This window comes from Macaca fascicularis, chromosome 8, assembly GCF_037993035.2.
Source record: "Macaca fascicularis isolate 582-1 chromosome 8, T2T-MFA8v1.1".
In the NCBI taxonomy this organism is placed as follows: domain Eukaryota; kingdom Metazoa; phylum Chordata; class Mammalia; order Primates; family Cercopithecidae; genus Macaca; species Macaca fascicularis.
In genome coordinates, this window is record NC_088382.1 from 68,618,644 (window position 1) to 68,637,562 (window position 18,919).

The window sequence follows — 18,919 nt, forward strand, 5'->3', positions numbered from 1 at the left end:
GATACCTTCCTAACTTGCCAGTATGACAGGATGTCCCAGGTTCATCTCACACATTTCCTGCCTCTGACGTAGAATCAGCCATTTCTCTAAAGAACCCCCATCCTTTCAGTGGGAAGTGGTATTAAGAGACCATATTCTTGGTGCCAATTGCTACTGAGTTATTTCTAGACCTTTCCAAATGATAGGGATAAGAAATACTGTCATTTAAAGAGAAAAGCAACACAAAGATGCCCACTCTTACCGCTACTATTCAACATAGTACTGGAAATCCTGGCCAGAGCAATTTGGCAAGTAAAAGAAAGAAAAGGCATCCAAATTGGAAAAATTAAACTGTGTCTGTTTGCAAATAATAGATTTTATATATTAAAAAAACCCTAAAGATTCTACCAAAAAAAACTATTCAAACCAACAAACAAATTCAGTAAAACTAAAGAACACAAAATCAATATACAAAAACCAGCATTGCATTTCTATATGCTAACAATGGTCTATCCAAAAAAAAATTACAGAAACAATTCAATTTATAAAAGCACCAAAAGAAAAATAAAACAGGAATAAATTTAACCAAGGAGGGAAAAAATCTGTACACTGAAAACTACAAAGCACTGATAAAAGAAACTGAAGTCAACACAAATAAATTGAAAGATACCTGGTGTTCACAGACTGGAAGAATTAACACTGCTAAAATGTCCATATTTTCCAAAGCAATCTACAAATTAAAAGCAAACCCTATTAAAATCCCAATGGCATTTTTAACAGAAAGAGAAAAAAATTAACATTGATATGGAACCACAAAATAAAATACCCAAAGCAATCTGTTTTGCTTCATTTTAAGAAATGGGATCTCACTATGTCACCCAGGCTAAAGTGCAGTAGCATGATTATAGTTCACTGCAGCCTCAAACTGGGCTCAATCAATCCTCCTGCTTCAGTTTTCCGAGTAGTTGTGACTCCAGGTGTGCACCACCATGCCCAGCTAATTTTTAGTTTTTTGAGAGATGGGGTCTTGCTAGGTTGCTCAGGCTGGTCTCCAACTCCTGGCCTCAAGTGATCCTCCCTCCTCAGCCTCCTGAGTAGCTGGGATTACAGGTGCGAGCCACCATGCCCGGTCCAAAGTAATCTTGAACAAGAACAAAACTGGTGGCATCAAACTACCTGGTTTCAAAACATGCTACAAAGCTACATTAATCAAAACAGCACGATACAGCCATACAGACCAATGGAACACAATAGAGAAAACAGAAATACATCCACATATATGCAGTCAACTAATCATCCACAAAGGTGCCAAAAACACACAATGAAGAAAGGGTAGTTTATTTAATAAATGGTGTTGAAAAAACTAGATATCCCCGTGGGAAAAAATAAAAGTGAATGCTTACCTCATCCCCTACATAAAAATCTACTTGAAATGAACTGAAGACTTAAATGTAAGTCCTGAAATTGTAAAACTGCTGAAAGAAAAAATAGGGAAAAGCTTCTCAACATTGGTCTGGGCAATATTTTGGACATGACTCCAAAAGCACAAGCAATATAAGCAAAAATACACAAATGGGATTACATAAAACAAAAAACTTCTGTACAGCAAGAAAAATAATTAACAAGGTCAAAAGACAACCTATGGAATGGGAGAAAATATTTGAAAATCATACTTCTGATAAGGGGCTAATATCCAAACTACATTAAAAACGCGAACAACTCGACAGTATAAGAAAACAAATAGCCTATTAAAAGACAGGCAGAGGATTTGAACAGACATTTCTCAAAAGAAGACATACAAATGGCTGGGTGAGTGGCCCACGCCTGTAATCCCAGCACTTTGGGAGGCTGAGGCGGGTGGATCACAAGATCAGGAGATCGAGACCATCCTGGCTAACACGGTGAAAATCTGTCTCTACTAAAAATACAAAAAAATCACCTGGAAGTGGTGGCACACACCTGGAAGCCCAGCTACTTGGGAGGCTGAGGCAGGAGAATTGCTTGAACCTGGGAGGTGGAGGTTGCAGTGAGCAGAGATCATGCCACTGCACTCCAGCCTGGGTGACAGAGTGAGACTCCTTTTCAATTAAAAAAGAAGAAGAAGAAGAAGAAGACATACAAATGGCCAACAAGCATATGAAAAGATCCTCAGCAGCCTTAATCATCAGAGAAAAGCAAATCAAAACCACATTGAGCTATTGCCTCACACCTGTTAGGATGGCTATTATCAAAAAACAAAAGATAACAGATGTTGGCAAGAGTGTGGAGAAAAGAGAACCCTTATATACTGCTGGTGGGAATGTGAATTGGTTTAGCCATTAAAGAAAACAGTACAGAAGTTCCTCAAAAAACTAAAAAAAGAACTACCATACTACCTAGCAATCCCACTTCTAGGTATACATCCAAAGCAAATGGAATCAGTATGTTGAAGATATATCTGTACTCTCATGTTCATTACAGTATTATTTACAGTAGCCAAGATTTGGGGTCAATCTAAGTGTCCACTGATAGACGAATGAATAAAGAAAATACTATATATATGAATATAAAACATATAAAAATAGACATATATACATACACACAATGGAATATTATTCAGCCTCAAAAAAGAAGGAAATCCTGTTACTTGTGGCCATGTGGATGGACTTGGAGGACATTATGCTAAGTAAAATAAGCCAGCCACAGAAAGACAAATACTACATGATTTCATGTAGAATCTAAAAGAGTTGAATTCAAAGAAGAGACTAGAATGGAACTTACGAAAATTCCTTAGGTGGGAAAGCTCAGAGCTTTGTTCAGGCAAGAATAAGTTTAACTTTATGAAATTAAAGGGGGTATGGGTGGAAGAAATGGGGAGATGCTGGGCAAAGTGCACAAATTGTCCATTATCCAGGATAAGTTCTGCAGATTTAATGTAGAGCTATTGACTACAGTCCATACAGGTATCGTACACTTGAAATTGGCTCAGAAAGTAGATCTTACATGTTCTTACTCCCACACACACAAAAGAAGGTACCTGTGAGGTGATGGATATGATAATTACCTTGATTGTGGTCATCATTTCACAATGTGTATATATATCAAAACATCACATTGTATACCCTAAATATATACAATTTTTATTTGTCAATTATATCTCAATAAAGCTGGAAAAAAGGGGAAAAGTGCATGAAAAAGGCTTTATTTCTTGAATATTATGTATATGTCTCTTTTATACTGGAAAATCTGAGTCTTGGCTATACTTATTCAATTGTTTTATCCAATTATATAAATACATGTACATGTCTGTATAAAATAGTTTCAAAATAATAATATTAACAGTATACTATTAACAACAATATTGTTACTGGGAAGTTTACAATTACTTTGCATTCTTTTTCAACTTCTTTGCAATTCTGTTTCATCTTACCAGAGATACACAGTCAAATTATTATATTGTAAAGTTGATTAAAATAATTTTCTGTGCTAACTCCAACTTTATAATTAAATTCATTTGTTTCATGTCTTTTATTTTTTAATATTAGTTGTAATAAATAGAAACAGAGTTTCGCTATGTTGACCAGGCTAGTCTCAAACTCCTGGCCTCAAGAGATTGTACTGCCTTGGCTTACCAAAGTGCTGGGATTACGAGTGTGAACCACCACGCCTGAACTGTTTCATTTTGTCTTTGATTTTTAGGGTTTACTGTTTTTTTTTTTTAATTTTTATTTATTGATTGATTTTTGAGACAGAGTCTTGCTCTGTCACCCAGGCTAGAGTACAGTGGTGTAATCTCGGCTCACTGCAACCTCTGCCTCCCAAATTCAAGCAATTCTCCTGCCTCAGTCTCCCAAGTAGTTGGGATTACAAGGGTACGCCACCACACCCGGCTCATTTTTGTATTTTTAGTAGAGATGAGGTTTCACCATATTGGCCAGGCTAATCTCTAACTCCTGACCTCAAGTAATCCGCCAGCTTTGGCCTCCCAAAGTACTGGGATTACAGGCATGAGCCATCACACCTGGCCTTACTGCTTCTTTTTAAATTTAATTCTATATTTAAAATCTACAAAAGATGGCCTCTCAGCCTTTTAGCTAGGATAAAGTGTAGTAAAAATCTATAAAATATTTCTATGGTTCCAAAACGAAAGTTATAAAATAAGGTACATTTGGAGAAGTCCTCGTTCCATCTCTATATTGTTCTCCTGATCCTTCCCCTCTTCTGTGTAGATAACCATCTCCACTACCTTTTAGTTTTTGCGTCCGATTTTTAAAAACATAATGATAAATCTACCCCCTTCTTACAAAAGTAGCTTATGACACACAGTATGCTGCCCCTTGCTTTTTACACTTAACACATGTACAGATCACAGCATTACAAAGAACTTCATTCCTTGTTGAACCTGCATAGTACTCCATCATGTGGCCATTCCTTATCAGTTAGTTCAGTCAGTCTCCTGTAGGACTGTTCCTAGTCTTTTGCTAGTACAAGTAGTGCTATAATAAACAACCTTGTGCATATGTCCATTAATATATTTGCCAGTGTCTCTTTGAAATTGTATCCTAGAAGTAGCAATGCTAGATCAGTAGGTTCATGCACATGTCATCTTACCAGATATTACCAAATACATCTACATGGGGCTGTACCATTTTGCCCTAATAGTTACTTTAAAATAATAAAAACAGGTTTCAGTTTGCTACCTGTAGTTGTATTTTAATAATAAACAAGTACATTTAATTTTAAGCAAGGCATTATGATGATATACGATAGACGAATGTTGGAAGGAAAAAAGATATGGAATGAGGGAAAAGAATATGAGCAAAATTCCAGAGATAAGAAAGCAAGGTGCTGTGTTCAGGGATGAATAGTTGTCTAATTTGATTGAACGCCAAGGAAATAGATATGTCATAAGCTACCAAACAAAAAAATCAAGTAATTTTTACTTTAGCTTGTATTTAAACAAATACCACATGTTTTTTATCCTTTAAGGATAAAACCTGAATAAAAATAAATGGATTTATCTGTCAAAGAATTTTCTAAGTTATGGCTTATAGTTGTTAGGTAACCTCCCAAAAGGAAATCATTAGCAGATACATTTTTGCTGGAACAATTTTCATCTTAGTTAATTAGAAGTTGCCATTTTAAGCAAACAAAAAGCTTCATTACATGCTTTTGTACATAGCTTTCAAAAGGTAATGTCAAAGAAACAATCTGTTTTTATAGTTATGAGTAATAGTTACTAAGATATTGAGAAATCAGATCTTGCTTCTAGTTCAAATCGCATTATTCATTTTGAAAGTGCTGATTTTATACCACTCTTGTGGTTTATAATCATTACTTTATAACATTGTCACCCAAATAATCAAGAGCAAAAGATACTGCATAACTATAAGAGGGATGCAAGAAAAGAAAAATGGGATGGATTGGAGTCCGATCAAGCTTAAGATATCCACAACCCCAGAATTAGAACAAATGCTTTTCAGCTTTGAAAAATGTTTCAAGTTACAATTACAACTTTTAAATACACTCTTCTCATTACTTCCCTAATAAGAGAAAAGATGAAAAAACTTCATGGGAGATAAAATAATAAACATAGCATAAACTCTCCAAAAGACTCCCCTGGGTTACAACCTACAATAAAAATCTAAATAAAATTTACTTTCATTTTTTTAAAGCCTAATTTTTTTCTTTAGTTAACACTTATATGATCACACATTTAACTTTAAAAGTATCAATATCAGACAGGTTTGTCTGTCCATGGAGATACCGAAGCTTCCTTACCTTTCATGGTGACTGCCCTTGTGCAAAATGTGATTGGCTCTATGCTGTTCAAAGTAGTACTCCTCCAAGTTAAGCAGCAGCAAGGAAAATCTGGATTCGGGGGGAAAAAAACATCTTTCAGTTTATTTATTAGTAAGTGTAAGAAGGCAATATATTTAAAACGCCTGATCCCAAAAAGTTTTTCCATTCATGAATTTAACAAACACTTATGAAATATGTGTATCATGCCAGGCAGTCCTCTCTACCCAGTGGCAGGAAGTACATAGATGGGCCTGCCTTGTGTCCAAATAACTACTATGGCAAAAATAAAATCGCTCACCAGGTGGACGTACTACTCTTTTACAGAAACCCTGAACTTTGTGAAGTTAAACGCATCCTTACCTGAACAAAGCTCCGAGCTTTCCCACTTAGGAAATTTTGGTCATTTGTTTCCCCTGACTGAACAATGCTAGGCTTCCCCACCTCTTCCCTGTCATACCCCCCGCCGCCCCCAACATCTGTCTCATGGTTATCTAAGTTACTCCCACAAGACCACATGCCTCTAGGAGACAGTTCTTTTTTTTTTTTTTTTTGAGATGGATTTTCACTCTTGTTGCCCAGCCCAGAGTGCAATGGCGCAATCTCGGCTCACCATAACCTCCGCCTCCCGGGTTCAAGTAATTCTCCTGCCTCAGCCTCCCAAGTAGCTGGGATTACAGGCATGCGCCACCACACCTGGCTAATTTTGTATTTTTAGTAGAGACGGGGTTTCTCCATGTCGGTCAGGCTGGTCTCAAACTCCCAACCTCAGGTGATCCGCCCACCTCAGCCTCCTGAGGTGGTGCTGGGATTACAAGCATGAGCCACTGCACCCAGCCGATAGATCTTTAGATATTCCCCTGGGATAACCAGCCCATGCTGTCTATATAATGGGTGTTTAATAAGTAAAATGAGTAAACCAAACGGAATGGGATTGAAATATAGTTTTTTTAAAGTTGTAAGTGATTTAAACTTTTAAAAACAAGAGAAGATATTAAGAAAAATTATTAATTTTGTTGTATGGCTACAGCAACAAATACATGATAAATAAGTGAAAACAGGCATTTTTCTGTTTTGTTTTGTCATAAGGACCAGGAAACATCAATGGTATCTAGAGTTACAAGTAAAAGCTTTCATGAAAAGTGTGGGACTTGAGATGGACCTTAAGTTCCAGTGTGTTAGAGGAAGAAATTTACATTAAACATGGCAGATTACACATATATGTTTATTTCCCTGCCTCTTGAAACACCACTACAATGTGAATAAAACTATTTTTAAATGGTAAAACCCACAGGCTAAAGCAAATTGGAGAGATATTAAAGCAGAGAAGAGACATGAACAAATCTGTGAGAAATGGAAAGCAGATGGCGGGGAATAAGCAGTGCTCAGAAATCAGAACTTCAGATGCCTCCAGAGAAGGTACCACTCAGGAGAAAACCAGTTCAGGTCACTGGACTTCCAAAAAGTTCAGAAACTGCAGTATCAGGTGCTGGAGAGGATGTGCAGAAACAGGAAGGCTTTTACACTGTTGGTAGGAGTGTAAATTAGTTCAGCCATGGTGGAAGACAGTGTGGCGATTCCTCAAGGATCTAGAACTAGAAATACCATTTGACCCAGCAATCCCATTACTGGGTATATACCCAAAGGATTATAAATCATTCTACTATAAAGACACATGTACATGTATGTTTAATGCGGCACTGTTCACAATAGCAAAGACTTGGAACCAACCCAAATGCCCATCAATGATAGACTGGATAAAGAAAATGTGGCACATATAGACCGTGGAATACTATGCAGCCATAAAAAAGGATGAATTCATGTCCTTTGCAGGGACATGGATGAAGCTGGAAACCATCATTGTCAGCAAACTAACACAAGAACAGAAAAACAAGCACTGCATGTTCTCACTCATAGGTGGGAATTGAACAATGAGAACATATGGATACAGGGCAGGGAATATCACACATAGGGGCCTTTTGGGGGTGGGGAGCTAGGGAGGGATAGCATTAGGAGAAATACCTAATATAGATGATGGGTTGATGGGTGCAGCAAACCACCATGGCACGTGTATACCTATGTAACAAACCTGCACGTTCTGCACATGTACCCCAGAACTTAAATTAAAAAAAAAAGAAGAAGAAATTGCAGTATCAGGTACCAAAAGGACAGGGTTTGTAAAGCATGAGGGGTGACTAAAAGTAAATGAGGGCAGTGGGCCCCAATTCTTTTCCTGATGGGTTACCCCTACTGCACTCTGGCATGTGGTTTTTCTACCAAAAAAAAAAAAAGTGGAGACGGTGGAGAGCAGGACTGTAGTGTGAAAAGAGGATGATTATGCAAAACATGAAATAAATGAACACTAGTTTGCTGAGAATTATGGTTTCCAGCTTCATCCACGTATCACTCCAGGCAGGGGTCTGGTACATTAGTTTTGGAAAAAACTAAATAGCCTCAGAGAAAAAGCCAGGTCTCTACATTATCCCACAGTGAAACTCAACTGAAATGGCCCATTCCCAGTGACACAGAATTACATGCTTCACATTTAAATATGAATGAACAGCCCATGATCACACCCTCTAGGATGAAAGAACAAAGCCAAGGCAAGCAGGAAGAATGCAACTTGAAGGACTAAACACAATGCAGAGAACAGAAGAAGAGGTCAAAAGGTTATAATTAATGTCCCTACAAAGAAGTTATATTCATGACACCAGAAGAGATGCTCATTAAAAAAAAAAAATAGGCCGGGTGCAGTGGCTCACACCTGTAATCCCAACACTTTGGGAGGCCGAGGCAGGCAGTTTGCCTGAGGTCAGGAGTTCGAGACCAGCCTGGCCAACATGGTGAAACCCCGCCTCTACTAAAAGTACAAAAATTAGCCAGGTGTGGTGGCGGGCACCTATAATCCCAGCTACTCAGGAGGCTGAGGCAGGAGAATTGCTTGAACCTGGGAAGCAGGGGTTGCAGTGAGCCGAGATCATACCACTGCACTCTAGCCTAGGCGACAAGAGCAAGACTCTGTCTCAAAATAGTAATCATCATCATCATCATTATCATCATCATGTGAACCAAAAGAAAAGTAACTCAAAAAATTAAAAATGATAGCAAAAACCAGTTATACCATCCTAATCGGTAACTTGTATTGACCTGTTCTCCATATTTAAATCCATGAACAAGAATCAATTACAGGCTAAACTGCCGGAGTGCAAAACAAAATGTACATTATCAATACTTTATCTGAATTTCAATATAATCACAAGACAGAATTGGAGCTACGCATCCTTCCTTCTCTTTCCTAATCTTCTCACTCCTTCTCTTATAGAGAGGGAAGAATAAAGTAAGTATTCTTCAATAAGACAAGGGCGTAATTTCATTTCTATGAAGCACAATAGCCTTCAGAGACAACTCTTCCATATAATTATTAAAATATAATCATATCAACTATTTTAGAACTAAAGTCATCATTTTGGTAAGTGAATTAATTATAGCCTCCTTAATTTATCAATATGCATGTTTTGCAAGAAATGTTAAAACACATAGTTAAGGGATATAACCAAATCATATTGTTCCAACTTAAAGGATTAAGAAACTTTTCTAAGTCTATATTTTCTTTTTACTAAAGTGTTGTTATACCCGCTTTAAAATTTTTCTATGTAAAAATTATTACAATTAAGTTTCATGATTTTTAGAACAATGATTTTCAAACTATATTTTATGTATTAAAAGAGTCTATGCTTTAAAAAAAAAATTAAAATCACCATTTTGTAACTGGATGGTCTCATCCATTGGTATTGTATCTGACTGTAAATTATTTCTTTAGAAGACTCTTAGCCCTGCCCCTACATATTCCTAGTTTAATCCTCCTTTGCAGAGGTGTGGTTTCATTCTCTGTAGAGAAGTATCCTCACTGAGCAACTCAACAATCCTAAAAAGATGTTTTCCTATTCTCACATCACCTAAATTTTAAAGCCCACTGTACAACACTTAACCAGAACTTAAAATAGCTAGAGTAACCTCGCATTCCACTCAACAACTACTCAACACTCGGCTGATGAACAATGTTTACAGTGGATCCAGAAGGTTTTGCTAGTCAATGCTTTCTCTAACAGACTACACTGTGATAAGAAGTATAACCCAAGCACCTTGGGAGGAAGTGCTGTGATGCCATGACACCTTCGTGATGTGTGCAGAGGCAAAGGAAAGCACAGGAGTGCTGTATATTTGCCACCTCTACTCTCAATACCCCAACACCAGCCTTGAATGAAGCTAGACTATAGTGCACCTACTAGAGAGTTGATTTAATTAAACAGGGCATTTTTAAGAAGCTTCTGAAAATGATTTCTGAAATAAGGAAGAAATTAAGAAAACTGTTATAGACAAGGCAAGATCACAGTCCTACTACTCACCACTGGAAACATTCCCCCAGTAATACATTGGATGGTGATATAGTTTGGATGTTCTGTCCCCTCCATATTTCATGTTGAAATGTGATTCCCAGTGTTGGAGGTGGAGGCCTGGTAAGAGGTGATTGGATCATGGGGGTAGATCCCTCATGAATGACTCAGCACCATCCCCTTAGTGATAAATGAGTTCACAATCTGTTCACTCAAACTCTGGTTGTTTAAAAGGGTCTGGGACCTTCCCTTTCTCTCTCCTGCTCTGTCTCTTGCCATGGGATACACCTGCTCCCACTTCACTTTCTGCCATGAGTAAAAGCTCCCTGAGGCTTACCAGAAACCAAGCAGATGCTGGTGCCTTGCTTCCTGTACAACCTGCAGAACCATGAGCCAATTAAGCCTCTTTCCATTGTAAATTACCCAGCCTCAGGTATTTCTTTATAGCAAAACAAAAACAGACTAAGACATAAAATTGGCACCAAGGAATAGGGCATTTTATTATGAATATACGTAAAGACATGGAAGCAGCTTTGGAACAGGGTAACAGGCAGAGGCTGGAAGAGTTTGAGGGACTCAGAAGAGGACAGGGAGACAAAGGAAAGTTTGGAACTTCTCAGCAAATGGTTAAATGGTTGTGACCAAAATGCAGATAGGAATATGGACAGTGAAGGCCAGGCTGACATGGTCTCAGATGGAAGTGAGGAACTTAATGGGAACTGAAGCAAAGGTCGCCCTTGTTACAAACTAGCAAAGAACTTGGTTGCATCTGTGTCTATGTTCCTAGGGATCTGTGGAAGGTTGAACATAAGAGTAAGGACTTAGGTAGGGCATGTGGCAGAAGAAATTTCTAAGCAGCAAAGTGTTCCAGAACTGGTCTGGCTGCTTCTAAAAGCCAACAATCAGACAGGAACAAATAAATGACTTAAAGTTGAAACCTACATTTAAAAGGAAAGCAGAACATAAAAGTTTGGGAAATTTGCAGCCTGGCCCTGTGGCAGAGAAAGAACAAGCATTTTCAGGAGAGGAATTCAAGCCGGGGGAGTAAGCTATGGAGTATTTGCTTGCTAGAGAGATGAGCATGAATGACTAAAAGGTTGCCAAGGGCTAATATCCAAAACAATGGGGAAAAGGCCTCAAAGGCATTTCAGAAGTTTTCAGGATGTCCCTCCCATCACAGAGGGCCTAGGAGAGGAAAGAAGGACTTAGGGGGCCAAGCCCAGGTTCCTACTGCCCAACACAGCCTAGGGACACTGCTCCCTGCAGACCCACTGCTCCCTGGAGACCCGCTGCTCTACCTCCAGCCATGGCTCAAAGGGCCACAAGTACAACTCACGCTGCTGCTCTAAAGGTTACAAAACATTAGCCTGGGCAGCTTCCATGTGGTGTTAGGTCTGCAGGTGCACAGAATGCAAGCATGAAGGAGTCTTGGCAGCTTCCTCCTAGATTTCAGAGGATGTGTGAAAAGGCCTGGCATCCCAGGCAGAAGCCTGCTGCAAGGATGGAGCCCATACAGAGAACCTCTACGATGGCAGTGTGAAAGGGAGAAGCAGGCTAGAGCCCCCACACAGAGTCCCCACCAAGCGGAGCTGTGGGAAGGGGGCCACCGCCCTCTAGACTCAACAATGGTAAAGCCATCAGCAACTTGCAGCCTCAGCATGGAAAAGCTGCTGGCACTCAACTCCAACCTGTGAGAGCAGCCATGTGGGCTGCACCCTTCAAAGCCACAGAGGCAGAGCTGCCTAAGGCCTTAGGAGCCCACTTCTTACACCACTGTGCCCTGGGTATGGGACAAGGAGTCATAGGAGATTATTTTGGAGCATTAAGATTTAATGACTGCCCTACTGGGTTTCAGACTTCAGTGGGGTCTACCGCCCCTTTCTTTTGGCAGATTTCTCCCTTTCGAATGGGAATGTTTACCCAATGCCTGTACCACCACTGTATCTTGAAAGTAGATAAATTGTTTTGATTTTACAGGCTCATAGGTGGAAAGAGATGGGTTTAAGATGAGACTTAGGGCCGGGCGCGGTGGCTCAAGCCTGTAATCCCAGCACTTTGGGAGGCCGAGGCGGGCGGATCACAAGGTCAGGAGATCGAGACCACAGTGAAACCCCGTCTCTACTAAAAATACAAAAAATTAGCCGGGCGCGGTGGCGGGCGCCTGTAGTCCCAGCTACTCAGGAGGCTGAGGCAGGAGAATGGCGGGAACCCGGGAGGCGGAGCTTGCAGTGAGCCGAGATCGCGCCACTGCACTCCAGCCTGGGCAACAGCGTGAGACTCCGTCTCAAAAAAAAAAAAAAAAAAAAAAAAAAAGATGAGACTTAGGACTTTGGACTTGATGTTGAAATAAGTGAAGACTTTGTGGGACTACTGGGAAGAAATGATTGTATTTTCCAATGTAAGAACATGAGGTTTAGGGGGTCAGGGGTAGAATGATATAGTTTGGATGTTTGTCCCCTCCAAATCTCATGTTAAAATGGAATTATCAATGTTGAAAGGAGGGTCCAGTGGGAGGTGACTGGATCATGGGGGCAGATCCCTCATGAATGCCTCAGCACCACCCCCTTGGAAATAAGCGAGTTCATGCTCAGTTAGTTCACATGAGATCTGGTTGTTTAAAAGAGTCTGGGACCTCCTCCTCCTCTCTCTTGCTCCCTCTCTTGCCATGTGATGTACCCACTCCCACTTCATCTTCAACCATGAGTAAAAAGCTCCCTGAGGCTTCATCAGAAGCCAAGCACATGCCAGTGCCATCCTTCCTTCCTGTACAGCCTGCAGAACGGTGAGCCAATTAAACTCTCTTGAATTACCAAGTCTCAGATATTTCTTTATAGCAAAATAAAAATAGACTAACATAAACAATCTCTGAAGAGAGTCATTCAAACATTATTATTCCATCTAAACTAACTTCCCCTTTCTCAATTGTGCTATGAAGTCTTCACCAAAGCAAACCTTCTCCTCCGCCAAAGTTCAGATGAATTAAATCTACTGCCTTTTCCTGACTTTCCTGCATTTTACCTGACCTCAAACATAGTCAGAACTCTGTCAAAAGAGACGAGATTAGCAGCATGACGTTCATGCTGGGGACTGGTGACAACAACTTCCTCTTCTAGTGGTTTATAAATAATCTGTCTGATCTAGAATTTGCATTAAACCTATTTATGCACATATGTTCTTTCAGCACCTTTCAAAGTTCCTAGATCAATGAAATAATTCTGTGGTTCTACACTCAAACTCTCCCAGGATTTTACGCCAGGAGACATAAGCACGTGGGTACCCTTTGCATCTTCACCCATTTTGCAAAAGTTCATCCTATCTCTTTCCGTCTGAAGGTTAGTATTATTAATAGAATATAGAATAAGAGCTTTCTCTGTCATAAATTAATGTTACGCCTGGTACCAGGCTAGGCCTAGGCAGCAGCCCAGTACTTCCTAGTTCCAAAGGCAACTTTAGAAGTTTTCTTGTTTTTATTTTTTTAATCTGTACCATTTTTCAAAGTTTCCACTCATTTGGGGCTTTAATCCTTTTGAAATTAACTATGTATAACCTTCTTGTTTTATATTAAAACGAATAATTATAAACTCAGAGAAACACTACCTGTACAACCATTCTTTATTTGCTAGCCTGATTTTCTTTTTCTTTTTTAGCTTCCTTTCAACATGTAAGCTTGCCTGATTTTCTGTAACTCCTCACAAAAGATCATTTGGATTAGATGTTCTTAATTATATTTTTGACAGTTTCACAAACTTCCTGGGTCAATATGCTTTCCAAACTGTGCAGTAACAGCACCTATCTTTTTTGTTCCTTGGAACTTCCAATATCTGCTTTCTTAAAAATCTAGGTTCTATGTATGACAGGATCCCTCCCAACTCTCCTGAGCTCCAGCAATAAACGACCTGATATGACTGCTTTTTCTGATGGTTCATTTCATTGCTACTTGGTTAATAATCTGTCTTTAATATTCAGCATTAAGTAAAGTTCTCAAGTTTAGGATAAATTAAAACTTTAACAAAGGAAGTCAATAAACTGTACTTAGATTTCATTAAGCATTTCAGCCAGTATCTCTATTGCCACTTCCTGTTCTCTCATTTACACCAGGTACACAGCCACCATTTCTTCCACCCACTTAATGTGGCCTGTAACAAAAGAACACAATCATGTTATCTTTGTTCCTCCTTCCAATTGTGTTCTCTGGGTTTTTCTCCCAGGGTTTCATGGATTCCCCTTCAGATGTATACCTTCTTAACATTCAAAGCCCACTGCCTCACCTCCTAGCAGGTCTTTCCTTTTCAATAGGTCTGCAGCTTTTCACACTAGATTCCAATCTTGGGTGTTATCTTACCCAACTCCAGTGACACCTAAAACACACATTAATCCTTTTTTGTTAAAAGACCCAGCTCATTTTATTATCCATGTTCTACACATTTGCAGAGAGACATCTGCAGGACTAAATACATTTCTAGTTCCTGTACCAGTTGTTTTCACCTATAAATTACCGGCCCTTCTTCCCTCCCAGAAAGAGTTCTCATGAATTTAAACAATTTCACTCTTCCATCTGACCTTTTTAGCCCTTCCCCTCAGTAATTAGGTTAAAGCTTTCTATCACTCAGCTACACTCTAGAAAATTACATTCTCCCTGACTATGTGAGATGCAGTGACTTCCAGCCAAGATGGTTCAGATATCAAAATCCCTTTCACTGACACCATCCATAAAGTCAGTAATTCTATTTTCAAGTCTCAGCAATTTATAGAAGAAATGGTAAAAACGTCATCTATGCTCTCAAAGTCCTCCAGTTTCCTCATCAAGGGTCATAGTGCGGGGCAGGAGGCTTCCACGAGGCTTTTTATATGTACTATCAAGAAGTTAAAGAAGGAAGTTGAGTTGGAAGGGACAAACAGATAAAAAATCAAGATGAATGCTGAATACTGTTATCTAGAGCAGCACTTCACAAAGGTTAATGTGCACACAATCATCTGGGGATCTTGTTAAAATGCACATTCCGAGGCAGCAGCTCCAGGATGAGGCCTAAGAATGTGCATTTCTAACAAGCTTCAGGCACACATGCGCTGCTGGCCTGTGGCCCACACTTTGACTAAGAAGGTTCTGATATCTACATAAAACAGGCTTCATTCATTCCTGACTCAGTCTAAACTTCAAGGGTACCATAAAAATAAGCACTGGCCAGTAGCCCACAACCCAGTATTTAAAATAGAAGCAGTATGGTACAGTGGAAAAGAGGTTGGACTTAGATCAGAGAACATTTGTTCTAGCCGTAGCTCAGCTTGGATCCAAATTTTCCAAAACTATTTCAGCTTTAGGAAGTTGAAGCAGGATAGATGAAGAAAAAAAAATCTATATCTAGACAGCAAAACACTACAGAAAGGAGATCTTAAAAGCAGCCAGAGAAAAGACAGATTACCTACAAAGAACAATTACACTTAACAACATTGGTTTGTTGCAGACTGGTCTCCCAGAAGAAAAGGTGGCCTCCTGCAAAGCTTCAGGGAAAACTGCTATGACTGTGTTTAAGGTAATCAAACCTCATCAACCACAAGGCTTGAATCCCAGTCCCCTAGCCATGCCAGGAAAAAGGCTGGCGTTTCCCCGATCAGGAACAAACCCTGCCACATTATACAGACTTAGCCCAGTCAAGCCAACAAGGGGGTGAGGATATCCTGCAGCCACAAATGCTGAGCTGAGTGACCCAAGGTTCCATCACAGTATGATCCTAGTGTACTCTGGCCCCGGTCACTCCCTGGAGTGTTGGTTTCTCCTGGAGTCTGAAGTTGGCCCAGCCAGGTAGCTGAACTTTGCCCCAGGGGGACAGGGCACAACTATCACTGACCTTTCTCTGTGAGGTACCCCCCAACACTCCTGAGCACTCCAGCAAGTCTGGTGCATATTCCCTGGCCCTTTGCATTTGTTTGGATAATCTTCAAAATGTTGAGAGAATTAAACATCTAGCAAAACGGATTTTCCACGCAAAAGCAAAATAAGGATATGTTCAGACAGACAAAGACAGAGGTGGTTTACCATAATCCAACCCTGATCAGAGGAAACTTCTAAAGGATATTCTTCAGGAAAGAGAAAATAATTCCGTAACAAGGACATGACACGTAAGAAGGAGTACTGAACAAAAACAATGGTAAATATGCATGTAAAACTACAGAAGCATGAACCGGGCAATTAGCAATGCACAATCTGTAGGTTTAAAATAGAGATAAAAAACACCGGACAATAACAGACTATAATTGAGAATGGGGGCACAGGAGTTAAGTGTTCCAAGGTTGTTACATTGGTAGAGAGAATAAAGATAATGCTTAGCTTCAGACCTTAAATTTAATATACTAACATTTTAAGGATAAGCATTAGAAAAACAAATAAAACATGTAACTTCCATACTCTTCGGAGAAAAATGAAAGGGAGCAAGGGGGCCTTATTTAATCCAAAGGAAGAGGGGAAGGAAGGCAAAATAAAAGAACAAAACTAAAAAGTAAAAAGTGAATTCAGACATATTTGTAATAATAAATGTAAACAGACTAAACTAATTAAGATAAAAATTATCAAAATGAATCATTAAAAAAAAGTCCAAGTACAAGCTATTTATAAGAAACAGGCCTAAAGCCTTAGGACACAGAATAATGAAAAGTGAAACAATGGAAAACCCCATACAATGCAAATAACCAAAAGAAAACTGATATAGCTATATTAATATCAGACAAAATAGAAAAAAAATTACTAGAAGTAAAGAGGTCATTATAGATTGATAAAAAATTCAACTCACCAAGAAGATAACAATTCTAAGTTACTTACTGAATACAAGTCAAAAAAAATAACAAAAAGATTTTGTTATTTTCAAAATCTACGAGTTGGACATTTTAAGACACAATTCTAAATTTCTAATGGTTAAAAGATGAAGTGACAACTGTATTTAGAAGAAAAATAGCACTGAATTCCTTAAATGACCATTCCTATTTTATATCACATTTAAAAAATTTTTAACGAAAATTATACAGTATACATACTCAAAATCCATTTATGGATACATTCCTGTGACTTCTCAATGGTAGCCACTGAGAGGTTAATTTGAGATAAAAGGGAAGTAAATGGGTAGGCTAGTAATACATTTTGGGTAAAGTCAATATAGATTCTAAATTAACCAAGAGATTTGCAATATGTATTTCCTCTCCCGCTGTTTTTCATGTGAGAAAAATAAACCCTATTTATGTAAGTCATAGTCAGGTAGATTTACTGGGATCTATCGGCATTGCTGACTAATGTCCTGACTAAAGTCCTGACTTTACCTCCATTTATCTCCATTTTCAACACCTGGTATATTCCACAAACAGATCTGAAAAGACTGGGATGATAAGCCTTAGAAATGAAAGATTAAACCGAAGTATCACAATCACTTTGCCCTCTCACCAAGTGCTTTTAATAAAATAAATATAGACACAATTGATTAAACAAACATATTGAATAACAGAAAGGCCGAGCGTGGTGGCTCACCTGAGGTTGGGAGTTCGAGACCAACCTGACCAACATGGAGAAACCTCCTCTCTACTAAAAATACAAAATCAGCTGGGTGTGGTGGTGCATGCCTGTAATCCCAGCTACTCTGGAGGCTAAGGCAGGAGAATCGCTTGAACCCGGGAGGCGGAGGTTGCAGTGAGCCAAGATTATGCCATTGCACTCCAGCCTGGGCAACAAGAGCGAAAACTCCGTCTCAAAAAAAAAAAAAGAAAGAAAGTTAATATTAGCATAATCAAGAGTATTATACACTCATGGAATGTCCGAAACAAAGTTGAAACCTCAAAGTGCCTGTTTTTTTGCGATAGGGTCTCACTGTGTCACCCAGGCTGTGGTGCAGTGGTATGATCATAGCTCACTGTAACCTTGGACTCCTGGGCTCGAGCAAGCTTCCCACCTTTTAATATATTTCATATTAAAATAGAAATGTCTTAAATAGCAACAGTATAATATCCTCATCTACTAATCCACTGTATACACCTGCCATCCCTGACAAATCCAAGGAAGATATGTGAATTGCCTTTAAAAAATGTTTGAATTTACCCTCACCAACACCTGCACAGGATATTTTTTAAAAACAATAAAATCAATATGGTTCCTGCCATCTAAATTTTTTTTTTTTTTTTTTTTTTTTTGAGATGGCCAGGCTGGAGTGCAATGGTGCCGTCTCGGCTCACTGCAACCTCCGCCTCCCAGGTTCAAGCAATTCTCCTGCCTCAGTCTCCTGAGTAGCTGGGACTACAGGCGCAAGCCAGTGGTTAATTTTTGTATTTTTATTAGAGATGGGGGTTTCACCATATTGGCCAGGCTGGTCTCGAACTCCTGACCTCGTGATCTGCCTGCCTGGGCCTCCCAAAGTGTTGGCATTACAGGCATGAGCCCTGAGTCCGGCCTGCCACCTAAATCTTAACCAGGATATAAGTATACTTAATTTGAATGGCCAAGTTTCTGTCTGTTTTCTAATCCTTAAAATTACCAAAGCATTTATTTATAAACATCACCAATAAATGGCACCACTTTATAGTTATTCAAACCAGAAGCCTGAGAGTAGAATTTCCATGTTTAGCAAATAAAAATATCATATGCCCAGTAATATTTGAATTTCAGATAAATAATATACTTTAAAAATGTTTAGTATATCCCAAATATTGCATCTACTGTTGAATTTACTTATACTAAAAAAATTTTAGTATAAGTATATACCAAATATTGCATATACCATCACATTTACTTATAC

At 39.0% G+C, this 18,919-nt stretch overlaps 1 protein-coding gene across 3 annotated transcripts in view; it reads right to left on the bottom strand.

Annotated features, from left to right (window-relative positions):
- Positions 1-18,919, bottom strand: part of NSMAF (neutral sphingomyelinase activation associated factor) — a 76,324-nt gene that overhangs the window by 54,545 nt on the left and 2,860 nt on the right. For all 3 annotated transcript variants that reach the window (XM_045398293.2, XM_005563377.5, XM_073998836.1), the window contains exon 2: positions 5,740-5,829. In XM_045398293.2, coding sequence (XP_045254228.2) covers positions 5,740-5,829 — 90 coding nt within the window. The remainder of the gene's footprint in view (positions 1-5,739; positions 5,830-18,919) is intronic.